The sequence below is a fragment of the Oncorhynchus clarkii genome, chromosome 28 (genome assembly GCF_045791955.1).
Source record: "Oncorhynchus clarkii lewisi isolate Uvic-CL-2024 chromosome 28, UVic_Ocla_1.0, whole genome shotgun sequence".
NCBI classification, from domain to species: Eukaryota; Metazoa; Chordata; class Actinopteri; order Salmoniformes; family Salmonidae; genus Oncorhynchus; species Oncorhynchus clarkii.
In genome coordinates, this window is record NC_092174.1 from 48,170,809 (window position 1) to 48,183,322 (window position 12,514).

The following is a 12,514-nucleotide window of genomic DNA, read 5'->3' on the forward strand; positions in this document are numbered from 1 at the left end:
CAGAGGACTGGCAGTATCTGGACCTCTAGCAGTGTATAATGAAGACAGAGGACTGGACCTCTAGCAGTGTATAATGGAGACAGAGGACTGGACCTCTAGCAGTGTATAATGAAGACAGAGGACTGGCAGTATCTGGACCTCTAGCAGTGTATAATGGAGACAGAGGACTGGACCTCTAGCAGTGTATAATGAAGACAGAGGACTGGACCTCTAGCAGTGTATAATGAAGACAGAGGACTGGACCTCTAGCAGTGTATAATGAAGACAGAGGACTGGCAGTATCTGGACCTCTAGCAGTGTATAATGAAGACAGAGGACTGGACCTCTAGCAGTGTATAATGAAGACAGAGGACTGGCAGTATCTGGACCTCTAGCAGTGTATAATGGAGACAGAGGACTGGACCTCTAGCAGTGTATAATGAAGACAGAGGACTGGACCTCTAGCAGTGTATAATGAAGACAGAGGACTGGCAGTATCTGGACCTCTAGCAGTGTATAATGAAGACAGAGGACTGGACCTCTAGCAGTGTATAATGAAGACAGACGACTGGCAGTATCTGGACCTCTAGCAGTGTATAATGGAGACAGAGGACTGGACCTCTAGCAGTGTATAATGAAGACAGAGGACTGGACCTCTAGCAGTGTATAATGGAGACAGAGAACTGGACCTCTAGCAGTGTATAATGAAGACAGAGGACTGGCAGTATCTGGACCTCTAGCAGTGTATAATGGAGACAGAGGACTGGCAGTATCTGGACCTCTAGCAGTGTATAATGGAGACAGAGGACTGGCAGTATCTGGACCTCTAGCAGTATATAATGAAGACAGAGGACTGGACCTCTAGCAGTGTATAATGAAGACAGAGGACTGGCAGTATCTGGACCTCTAGCAGTGTATAATGGAGACAGAGGACTGGACCTCTAGCAGTGTATAATGAAGACAGAGGACTGGACCTCTAGCAGTGTATAATTGAGACAGAGAACTGGACCTCTAGCAGTGTATAATGGAGACAGAGGACTGGCAGTATCTGGACCTTTAGCAGTGTATAATGGAGACAGAGAACTGGACCTCTAGCAGTGTATAATGAAGACAGAGGACTGGACCTCTAGCAGTGTATAATGAAGACAGAGGACTGGACCTCTAGCAGTGTATAATGGAGACAGAGGACTGGACCTCTAGCAGTGTATAATGAAGACAGAGGACTGGACCTCTAGCAGTGTATAATGGAGACAGAGAACTGGACCTCTAGCAGTGTATAATGGAGACAGAGGACTGGCAGTATCTGGACCTCTAGCAGATCTTTTCTGTACATTTAGTATATGCAATAGTAATGACTCGGTAACAATGAAAAACATTTTAATACAAAGAAGCGTCTTTCAAATGACATTTTTTTGTGAAGTGTCTTATCAATATCAAGTTGTATATTTATATATATAACAGTAAAACTATGACTAGTTAAACAAGGAAGGGACTGGCTCTACCCAGTAACACAACTCATGTTTAGTTCTATATCGTTAAGGCAGACAGTTCTGACACCATCCCATTAGACAAAACATTATGTTGTCACCCAGTGTCCATTTCCAGAAGTTCCAAATGGCACCCTATTCCCTCTATAGTGCATTATAGGGTTCCTGGTCAAAAGCAGTGCACTATATAGGGAATAGGGTGCCAATTGGTAAATAACCCAGGTCTTCGGACCAGGGTCGTGTTCATTAGTACATACACATGAAAAACATTTTAAAACACTATGCAAAAGAAAACGCAAATATGCGTTTATTATTGTTTCAGACCATTTTCTTCCATTTGGTACCAAATGATTACAATCCAGGTGTGTGTGTGTGTGTGTCGTGCTGTAACACGTTACTGTGTCTTTAAGGGCTTTTAGCAGGAAGACCCACCCAGGCAAGGTCGGTGCAGCAGGTCGGTAACCAAGACGACACCATGACACCATCGCCACGGCAACTTGATTCTACCTAATAAGGTAACAGGAGACGTTGCAATTAAAAGATAATAACACTTGTTCACTGTGGGAAGGAAAAATAATTTCCAGGACAGGAAGTCTGGTGTCAGATGACGTTGGACAAAACAGGTGGTGGTAGATAAATAAGAAATGGTTTTATGCTAACTCACACATTTGTAGACAATAAGTAAAAAAAAAACATCAAATATCCACCACTAAAGCCTTATCTAATCATGACAACTCCAACAGGATGTACAGTGACATGGAAAACCACATGAAACATTCACTAGTCTTTTCACGTGTTACAGGAAGTGTTGGAAAACCACATGAAACATTCACAAGTCTTTTCACGTGTATTACAGGAAGTGCTGAGCGATTACTGCTTTTTGAGTTCAGTTCAGTTTCAATTATAATGTTTTTTTTTCTTTCAATGATTTATTTATTTTTTAACATCAAATGTATTATCAAATAATAACGTTCAAATTATTCAAGAGCTTTTTAACGCAAATTCCAAAGCCCAAAAATAATGAACATTCAATTGCCAAAACATTTAAAATATTCCAATGTCTCTGTCAGGTCCACATTGGGTCGACATGAATAGAAACATAGGAAATTACTATGAAATAATAAGATATTTCAGTTGTGTATATTGCTTCTTTTTTTATTTGATGACTTTATTATTTTTTAAATCCTCAAAGTTCTCACCTCATCGCTGATCAGACAGGAAGTCAGCAGTCAGACCATCTAACGTTATGTTCCCCAAACTGTACTGTCTGTAGTCATCCTATTTAACTAGGATGCTGCAAAGCTGTCTGACTAAAATAATTTGACTAGTTCTTTAAAGTAGATAAGGCATACTTTCACAAACTGTCTCTGTCCCTCGTCGTTGTGTTGTGAACATTCCTCTCACATGCGGCCTGTGTGTATGTAACGTAACGTAGTTGCAGGTGTAAAAGGACATCCACCCAGAGATCTGTATATAATGACGAAATGCTTATGTCTCCGCCCCTAACAATGGGAGTTGTTGTCCCGAAGGCGGGAAGGCAGGCGACAAGGTTAGGTCCAAAATAACCCCAAAGAAATGTATTGGGCTTATTTTGGTGAGAGTGAAACCTCTCGCGTCGCCTCTTTTTCTCTGATTCGTCTCTCAGCTGGGGAAAAAAATGGCGCAATGGATTGTGGTCATTGTAGTTAATTACCAAGTGTCTTTGCTAAGCTAGGCTGAATATTTGCTGTATGAAAACTACAACTCCATTCAGTTCAACGTCCCACAGAGTTCTTGACTTGATTTCTCCAAAGTTCTCTCATGAATGATTTGATTTCTCTCTAAAGAAATGGAGCGTTGGGCTCACAAAACAAAACAATCTAAATGGAATTCAAGTAATCGAACCGGAGTCCGTCAATAAGTTGTTTAATAACCCCCCCCACCCAAAAAAAAAGACATGTTGGTTAATCGCTCAGCACTAATTACAGGTTAGTTCAATAACCTGTAATGCACACATGACTAAATCGCTTTGACCAAAAGCATCTAGTAAACGGTATATGTTATTATATTTTACTCACGTTGGCTGCGGTGAAGGAGCCGCTAACATGTTATTATTATATTAGTTACACAAGTGGCTATATAAGACCACCAGTAGAGGTATGAATGTCTACAACGCAAATATCTTTAGTTCCACCATTTACCTCAGGACATTGTATTAGTTCTGTGCATCTTCATGGTTGGAGACGACTTGGTTCCATGGTCCACCGCAGCATCAACAGCAGTGTGTTTAACCTCCAACGTACTGAAGAAGTAAGCCTGGATGAAAATAAACACAGCAAATCATTTATTCTGAGAGAACACCGGGTTCTGCCCCAAATGACACCCCCATTCCCTTTATAGTGCACTACTTTTGACCAGGAATAGGGAATAGGGTGCCATTTGGGACACATTCGAGACCAACAAGCTAGAGAGGAACAGGGGCTCTGGTCAAAAGTAGTGCACTATATAAGGAATAGGGTGCCATAGAGCTTTGGTCTAAAGTAGTGCACTATGTAGGGAATAGGGTCCCATAGGACTCTGATCTAAAGTAGTGCACTATGTAGGGAATAGGGTGCCATAGGGCTCTGGTCTAAAGTAGTGCACTATGCAGGGAATAGGGTTCCATAGGGCTCTGGTCTAAAGTAGTGCACTATATAGGGAATAGGCTTCCATGGGAAACTGGTCTAAAGTAGTGCACTATATAGGGAATAGGCTTCCATGGGGCTCTGATCTAAAGTAGTGCGCTAGATAGGGAATAGGGTGCCATTTTGGATGAACCTCATTTCCTGTCAGTCTTTTTTTTCTTATTAAGCCCTTCTGACACCCAATCTCTCTCTGTAAGTAGACGGGTCGTTCCATGAAGTCGGTGCCTTTTGCGTAATTTCTGAAGATGATTATTTATGTCTGTCCCTCATTTTAAGCAATTCGTAACACACCATACAAAATGGATAATGGACATCCACAAGTGAATACATACCATAGGAAACTTTATATACAGAGCCTTCAGAAACTTTATATACAGAGCCTTCAGAAACTTTATATACAGAGCCTTCAGAAACTTTATATACAGTGCATTCAGAAAGTATTCAGACCCCGTCTATGTACCAGTCATACCATAGGAATACCATGAATACATACCATAGGAAACTTTATATACAGTGCATTCAGAAAGTATTCAGACCCCTTGACCTTTTTTTGTTACATTACAGCTCATTCTAAAATTGATTAAATAAACAAATATTTCTTCATCAATCTACACACAATACTCCAGCTGTCAGGTTACCATGACAACGGTCACAACAATAAGGTCAAAGTTGAATGTCTCTTGCTCCTACCCGGCAAAAACAGTGGCTATATAAAAGGTGAATGCCGACAAGAAAAATGTAAAAAATAGAGCTGTTTGAAAGAAACAGGAAACATACTGAGAATCATATGTGAAAGCAGTATATTGGACCATTCCACTACCTAGTTAAATGATTCACAGCAGGTGACATCGTTTGGGTCTTCTGAACAGCATGGTGGAAAAGGAAGTAAGTCTTCTCTCTCTTTTTGGTCTATTTATAAATGATTTTATCATCTTTGACTAAGGTGGTCAAGCTCAACATGTCAACCCTGTTCACTCAATTGAAAGTTGGGATTTTTTTTTTTTTTATCCAATAGTAAATAATTTTTTCTAGGTAACAATTAAGTACCTTACTGTGACTATTTTAAATTACAATGGTCAAAAAGAAACAAAAATAGATTCTTAGTAAAAGAGCAATTTATTAAGCAATAATTTTGCTTGGACTGTCTGGGAGTGCTATGAGTGGGGAGGGGAAAACTGAAAACTAGCTGTTATTGGCAGAGAGATTTGGAACTCTTTCTTATTGGTCTATTAACACATTTACCACCTGGTGATGTCACCAGGCAATACAAAACTCCATCCCACCAAAACAGGCTGAAATGTATTTTCAAACAGCACTTACTTTTAGTGTAAGGGCATTATCATAATTATTTTTACAATTTCACAGTATTTTCTGTAGGCTAAACATATCCTCCATGCAATTGAATGTTGAAAGATATATATATCATTTTTCTTTTTAGAAGTTTGCATGTCCAAAAAGGCACCCATTTCGTGGAACGACCCAGGGACATGTGATTCTCCTGAGTAGCTAGCTGGCTGTAGTCACACGTCGAAGTGGAATGACTGTCCATTTTCCAGTCAGTCATTGTTTCTGAAAAGCAACCTCCTTCACCCTCCCCCTTTTCTTCCTGCTCAAACTCGCCTTCCTTCCTTCCTTCCTTCCTTCCTTCCTTCCTTCCTTCCTTCCTTCCTTCCTTCCCCTGAGATAAACTAACTAACTTGACTCCTTTCATGCGCTGTCAAGAGGGAGTGTAGCCAAAGATACTATGGTCTGTGGTGTAGCGCTCAGGCAGTTGCCACGCTACAAGGCTCCAGTAGAATAGTGAGTAGGTAACTGAGCTAATTAAGTCATTGTGTGGGTCCCATTTGGAGATGGAACCATTGGTGCAGCCAGGTGAGGTTATGTAAACTGGGTCAGTCAAGTCGATGATTGTTAAATCAGGACATTGTATTACATGACCAGGAACAACCCAACTCCGTAAGGCTGGTGTCGTGTTCACTAGGCACGAAAAGAAAAAAAAAGCTGTCTGCACTTGGCCAATAAGAAACACTCATTTTGTTTTTCCATGGTGCACAACGTTTAGAAACGTTTTGCTACACTGTGCCCTAATGAACACGGCCCAGGTGTGTTTTTTCCCCGGAATGTTTACCTTACAACCGAACGCCAAGAGGATGTGGAGTGCCACGATGGCCGTCATGATCGCTATGGCAACCCGGGGCTGGTCGTCACGGACGGCGGGCCAGAAGGTCAAGACCAGGATGGAACCAGAGAGACAGAGAGCCACAACAATGGAAAACCACCTAACGGCCTCGTTCGGGATGATCCACAACACCTGTCAACAACAACACTTGTCAATAACTACAACATTATATAACATTTAAAAAAAAGACTGGAATAAACATGTCCTCAACATTTGCATTGCAACAAAGTAAATGTGACACTATTGAACCTAATAAAATATAAACAATGCGACATAATCAGACATAAAACAATGTGATCTGTCATGTCTTACCACAGCAGGTATGTAGACGGCCAGGGAGTATCCGTAGACACAGACGATCTCCAGGAATGAGTAAGAAACTCTGTTCATAACCTTGGAGTTCCTCCAGACCAGCAGGCCCCACAGGGCCAGGGGAACCAGCCACGCATAGCTGTAGATCGCCGTGGCCGCAATGGTCACTGGGAAATAAAAACACACAAGAGAAACAGTAGCAACAATCACATTATTTTCTAAAACATTTACGGGACTTTTTTGTTGTGTTCAGTATCTATTTGAGTCTTGGGAAGTGGAGGAGTCAGTTTTATCCTGTGTTTTGTTTGACCCTTGAAAAACTTAAAATGACACTCACCTTTCCGGAACTCTGGGACGTATTTATACTGTGGATTCCCCAGGTAAACCAGGAAGTCAGAGATGTTTCCACAGATGACAATGACAAAAACCAGAGTAGCACAGATCCAGAAGGGACCTGGAGGACACAGAGACGGTATCAGTAATCTGTAGTATTTGACGATGCATCACGGCCCGTTTCAAATGCTGCTTCCACGTCCCTGAATCCACTTGACGAGATTGAATGTTATTCTGCCACTTGTTGAATGCCCTCATCAAGACACAGGTGCCATTATACACTCAGTGTTATCCACAAGTACATAGAGTAGCCAGACAAATAGAAAAAGTAGCCAGACTGGTGCCCCTCTGCGTTCAAAATGTTTTGCAGAAGGAGCTCTATGTTGGTGGCCTCTGGTACATTCTTATGCCTTAATTCCATCCGAAATACACAGCAAAATTATTGAATACTTTATCGAGTTTACCTCTCACATTGACAAAAATGTGTTGTGGTATTGTCAAGAAAGACATGACTTTACCATTGAAATTAGTGAAAATGTTCGGTGTGTGTGTGTTGTTTTGTCTCGGTCTAGGACTAGACGAACAAAACTATTTAAACTTGTTTTAACATTGAATCTTGTCTTCTCTTGAGATTAAAGTCTCATTTATAGTCTCCCTGCAAGATATTAATTGCCACAATTATGTTTTCTCTTCAAATTATGTATTTTATTAAAACAGAAAAATTAAGTAAATATCCTATATTATCTTGAAAAATTAATTAAAGGATTTGTTTTTCCAGGTTCGCGTTTATACACAGTTTTTTCCAGGTTTTCACTCTTTAAAAATCACACTTTTTTAATAGAAAAACAACATAATTGGATGTTCTAAGCCCACAACAATGCTTAAAACTCATTAGAAGACGGCTTGTTAATTCCAGTGAGCACCTAGCAAGAGGCTGTTAGCGTGTTTTTGTAGAACACATGTGATTGTAGAGTAAAAACAAACACTGGAATGATGTTTGTCCCCCATGTAGTCTCTTTCACTTCCTCAAAATCCCCAGAATGAATCTAAGATACCTCAAGAAAACTGTTATTAATTTACGTTTTGGCCAAGAATGTTTAAGTCCCGCAATTTGACATCTCATTAAGAAAAGTCGGCAAGTATGTTTTAGTCTCTGGAGAGACATTAAAATAGCTGTGCAGCGATGCTCACCATCCAACCGGACAGAGCTTGAGAGGATCTGTGGAGAGGAATGGGGGAAACTTCTCAGGCAGCATCATACCCAAAAGACTCGAGGCTGTAATCGCTGCCAAAGGTGCTTCAACAAAGTACTGAGTACAGGGTCTGAATAGTTATGGAAATGTGATATTTCAGTTTAATTTTTAATACATTTGCAAAAATGTAAACATTTTTTTTTTTTTTTATGCTTTGTCATTATGGGGTATTGTGATGTCATTATGGGGCATTGTGATGTCATTATGGGGTATAGGATGTCATTATGGGGTATTGTGATGTCATTATGGGGTATTGTGTGTAGATTGATGAGGGGGAAAAAACGATTAAATCCATTTTAGAATAAGGCTGTAACGTAACAACATGTGGATAAAGGGAAGGGGTCTGAATGCTTTCCGAATGCACTGTATGAGATCAATTTTATTCAGTCATTTCGACACCTTTTATAAACTAGTAAACACTGGCTGTTCAGCTGCAAATCAACACACAGTAAATAGCACCATGACTCCACGTGGCTGGCTCTGTGAAACACGCACAAGAAAATCAATTCATGTGTCAGAAAACAATAATTAAGTCGTGGATTTTTAGCATCATCGTTACTACATGGGACGTCATGCTCTCCCCCTCCTCTGTGTAAAGAAATTCTACTGCAACCAACCACAACGCACACAAAGTGTACCGGGAGGTGGGACAGACCGCAGGCTACGTAACCATGTCAACGCTCGCTTCGTGACTGAGAGGCGCCTATCCTATCAATAGATTGGTAGAAGAATCGTTCATTGTAGCGAGAGTGGGATCGACGGACTAACCAAAAAAAAAAAAAGTTTAATTAACAGTAACCTAGTTTATATGAAGTGGAAAAAGTAGACGGCTGAAAATAAGTCTCTAAGTGGCTGATTAGCCGACAGCTGGCGCTAACGTTAAACATTTAGGTGAGGATAACAACACTTCAGGTCATGACTGGTAGGAAGGATGCATGCTCACCATAAAGATCAGGGTTGTTGCGGATGTAGAGATGGACAAAGTTCTTCCCTGGCCATGGCAATAACGACCCCAGGATTCTCTCTCTCACCTAGAGGAAACACATTACGACAAAGTCATTACAACACAGAAATATAATAAATACATGATTACAAACCCAAGGCGGACGCAGGGATGGAAAGGGCACACAGGGCATGGGGCCTCCAACTTTTTGTTCTGTTTTTGGGGTTATGGGTCATCTGGGTCACCTTTTTGGGGTTATGGGTCACCTGGAGGTCGTGGGCCCCCTTGATAGCATATGTGTAAAAATGCAGGACAACTAAGAAAACTGTTTTTATTATTATTATTATTTTTTTTAAATCTCTCAGCCTCAATGCCGAATGTGAACAATAGCATGAGACAAGCTATAAAACAACAAATGTCTCTCTCTGACCTATGCCAACAAGTGTAGAATTGCAGGAAATGTGCTTTTAAACTGCAACATTTTCTCTTCGCCTCATGACAAAATGTGTAGAATAGCATTATAAAAGTGCAATTCTTTCTACACAAACCGTGTGTTGAAATGCAGGAAGTTAGCCGTTTACCCCCGCAAATAAAAATCAGGTCCTGATCCAATGTAACTTAATTCGTTCTTAAAAACATATTGAAAATGTCATTACAAAAACATTTATTATGTTTTCAAAGGCCTATTTGTTTGGCCGATTCAATTCAGATGAACAGATGAAGTACCTGGTGTGTCTCTACGTCAAAGAATCTCTGATAATATTCAAAGGTCCAGAAAGGAGCACTTCTCTTCTGCCCAGACAACAGCTGTAGGAAAAGAAATCGTTATAAAATACAGGTTAGAACTCACATCAGGTAACAAAACAATCACAGAATCATATTAATTATCAGAAACATCAAAATGGGCTTTTATATGGCATGTGCTTTATTTTCTGAACCAAACATGGACAACATCTGGGCTGCAACTAAGTGCTTACCGACTACAGCCTATATGTTGTCAATGTTACGTTATAACGTGGTAAACTATACTATATATACACATGTATATGTACACCCCTTTCAGACACACCCGTTGCTGACAGGTGTATAAAATCGAGCACAAAGCCATGCAATCTCCATAGACAAACATTGGCAGTAGAATGCCCTTACTTAAGAGCTCAGTGACTTTCTACGTGGCATTGTTATAGGACGCCACATTGCCAACAAGTCAGTTCATCAAATTTCCGCCCTACTAGAGCTGCCCCAGTCAACTGTAAGTGCTGTTGTTGTGAAGTGGAAACAGATAGGAGCAACAACGGCTCAGCCGTGAAGTGGTAGGCCACACAAGGTCACAGAACAGGACCTTGGAGCGCTGAAGCGCATAAAAATGATCTGTCCTCGGTTACAACCAACAATCACTACCGAGTTCCAAACTGCCTCTGGAAGCAACATCAGCACAAGAACTATTCGTCGAGAGCATCACGAAATGGGTTTCCATGGACGAGCAGCCGCACACAAGCCTAAAATCACCATGCGCAATGCCAAGCATCGGCCGGAGTGGTGTAAAGCTCACCGCCATTGGACTCTGAAGCAGTGGAAACGCTTTCTCTGGAGTGATGAATCACGCTTCACCATCTGGCAGTCCAACAAGACGAATCTGGGTTTGGGGAATGCCAGGAGAACGCTACATGCCCGGATGCATAGTGCCAACTGTAAAGTTTGGTGGAGGAGGAATAGTGGTCTGGGGCTGTTTTTCAAGGTTCAGGCTAGGCCCCTTAGTTCCAGTGAAGGGAAATCTTTACGCTACAGCATACAATGACATTCTAGACCACTCTGTGTTTCCAACTTTGTGGCAACAGTTTGGGGAAGAAGGACCTTTCCTGTTTCAGCATGACAATGCCCCGTGCACAAAGTGAGGTCCATACAGAAATGGTTTGTCGAGATCAGTGTAGAGGAACTTGACTGGCCTGCACAAAGCCCTGAACTCAACCCTATTGAACACCTTTGGGATGAATTTGAACGCCGACTGCAAGACCAGGCCTAATCACCCAACATCAGTGCCCGACCTCACTAATGCTTGTGGCTGATTAGAAGCAAGTCCCCGTAGCAATGTTCCAACATCTAGTAGAAAGCATTCCCAGAGGAGTGGAGGCTGTTATAGCAGCAAAGGGGGGACCAACTCCATATTAATACCCATCATTTTGGAATGAGATGTTCAACCAATAGGTGTCCACATATTTTTGGTCATATAGTGTATGTATTTTTCTGACCTCAGTCTTGTCGTCATTAGCCAATGGGTCATTGTCCTCTTCGAAGGATGTCACCGGTGCAGATCTCCTCTGTTTCTGAGGTTTGTGACTTCCTGCCCCTGTGTCCTCCATACTGATGGTAGTCGCATCTCCGTTCCCTCCCAAATGGCTCTCAGAACTGTCAAATTCTGATTCAGAATGTTAGTAAAGACAAAGGTTATGACAAAGGATCTGATTCAGAATGTTAGTAAAGAGGAAGGTTATGACAAAGATTCTGATTCAGAATGTTAGTAAAGAGAAAGTTTATGAGATTCTGATACAGAATGTTAGTAAAGAGAAAGGTTATGACAAAGATTCTGATTCAGAATGTAAGTAAAGAGAACGTTTATGAGATTCTGATTCAGAATGTTAGTAAAGAGAAAGGTTATGACAAAGATTCTGATTCAGAATGTTAGTAAAGAGAAAGGTTATGACAAAGATTCTGATTCAGAATGTTAGTAAAGAGAAAGATTATGACAAAGATTCTGATTCAGAATGTTAGTAAAGAGAAAGGTTATGACAAAGATTCTGATTCAGAATGTTAGTAAAGAGAAAGGTTATGACAAAGATTCTGATTCAGAATGTCAGTAAAGAGAAAGGTTATGACAAAGATTCTGATTCAGAATGTCAGTAAAGAGAAAGGTTATGAGATTCTGATTCAGAATGTTAGTAAAGAGAAAGGTTATGACAAAGATTCTGATTCAGAATGTCAGTAAAGAGGAAGGTTGTGAGATTCTGATTCAGAATGTTAGTAAAGAGAAAGGTTATGACAAAGATTCTCATTCAGAATGTTAGTAAAGAGAAAGGTTATGACAAAGATTCAGATTCAGAATGTGAGTAAAGAGAAAGGTTATGAGATTCTGATTCAGAATGTTAGTAAAGAGAAAGTTTATGAGATTCTGATTGAGAATGTTAGTAAAGAGGAAGATTATGACAGATTCTGATTCAGAATGTCAGTAAAGAGGAAGGTTATGACAAAGATTCTGATTCAGAATGTAAGTAAAGAGAAAGTTTGTGAGATTCTGATAAAGAATGTTAGTAAAGAGAAAGGTTATGACAAAGATTCTGATTCAGAATGTTAGTAAAGAGAAAGGTTAT

General features: G+C 40.5%; 1 protein-coding gene across 2 annotated transcripts in view; it reads right to left on the reverse strand.

The window, feature by feature from the left end:
* Positions 1-1,339: 1,339 nt before the first annotated feature.
* The window catches only part of LOC139387273 (Yip1 domain family, member 1), a 28,891-nt gene continuing 17,716 nt past the window's right edge, over positions 1,340-12,514 (reverse strand). For both annotated transcript variants that reach the window (XM_071133387.1, XM_071133386.1), the window contains exons 3-10: positions 11,399-11,565; positions 9,876-9,956; positions 9,150-9,237; positions 6,958-7,074; positions 6,621-6,787; positions 6,258-6,440; positions 3,647-3,761; positions 1,340-1,973 (exon numbers count right to left, since the gene is read on the reverse strand). In XM_071133387.1, the coding sequence (XP_070989488.1) occupies positions 3,648-3,761; positions 6,258-6,440; positions 6,621-6,787; positions 6,958-7,074; positions 9,150-9,237; positions 9,876-9,956; positions 11,399-11,565 (917 nt within the window). In that variant the 3' untranslated portion in view covers positions 1,340-1,973; position 3,647. The remainder of the gene's footprint in view (positions 1,974-3,646; positions 3,762-6,257; positions 6,441-6,620; positions 6,788-6,957; positions 7,075-9,149; positions 9,238-9,875; positions 9,957-11,398; positions 11,566-12,514) is intronic.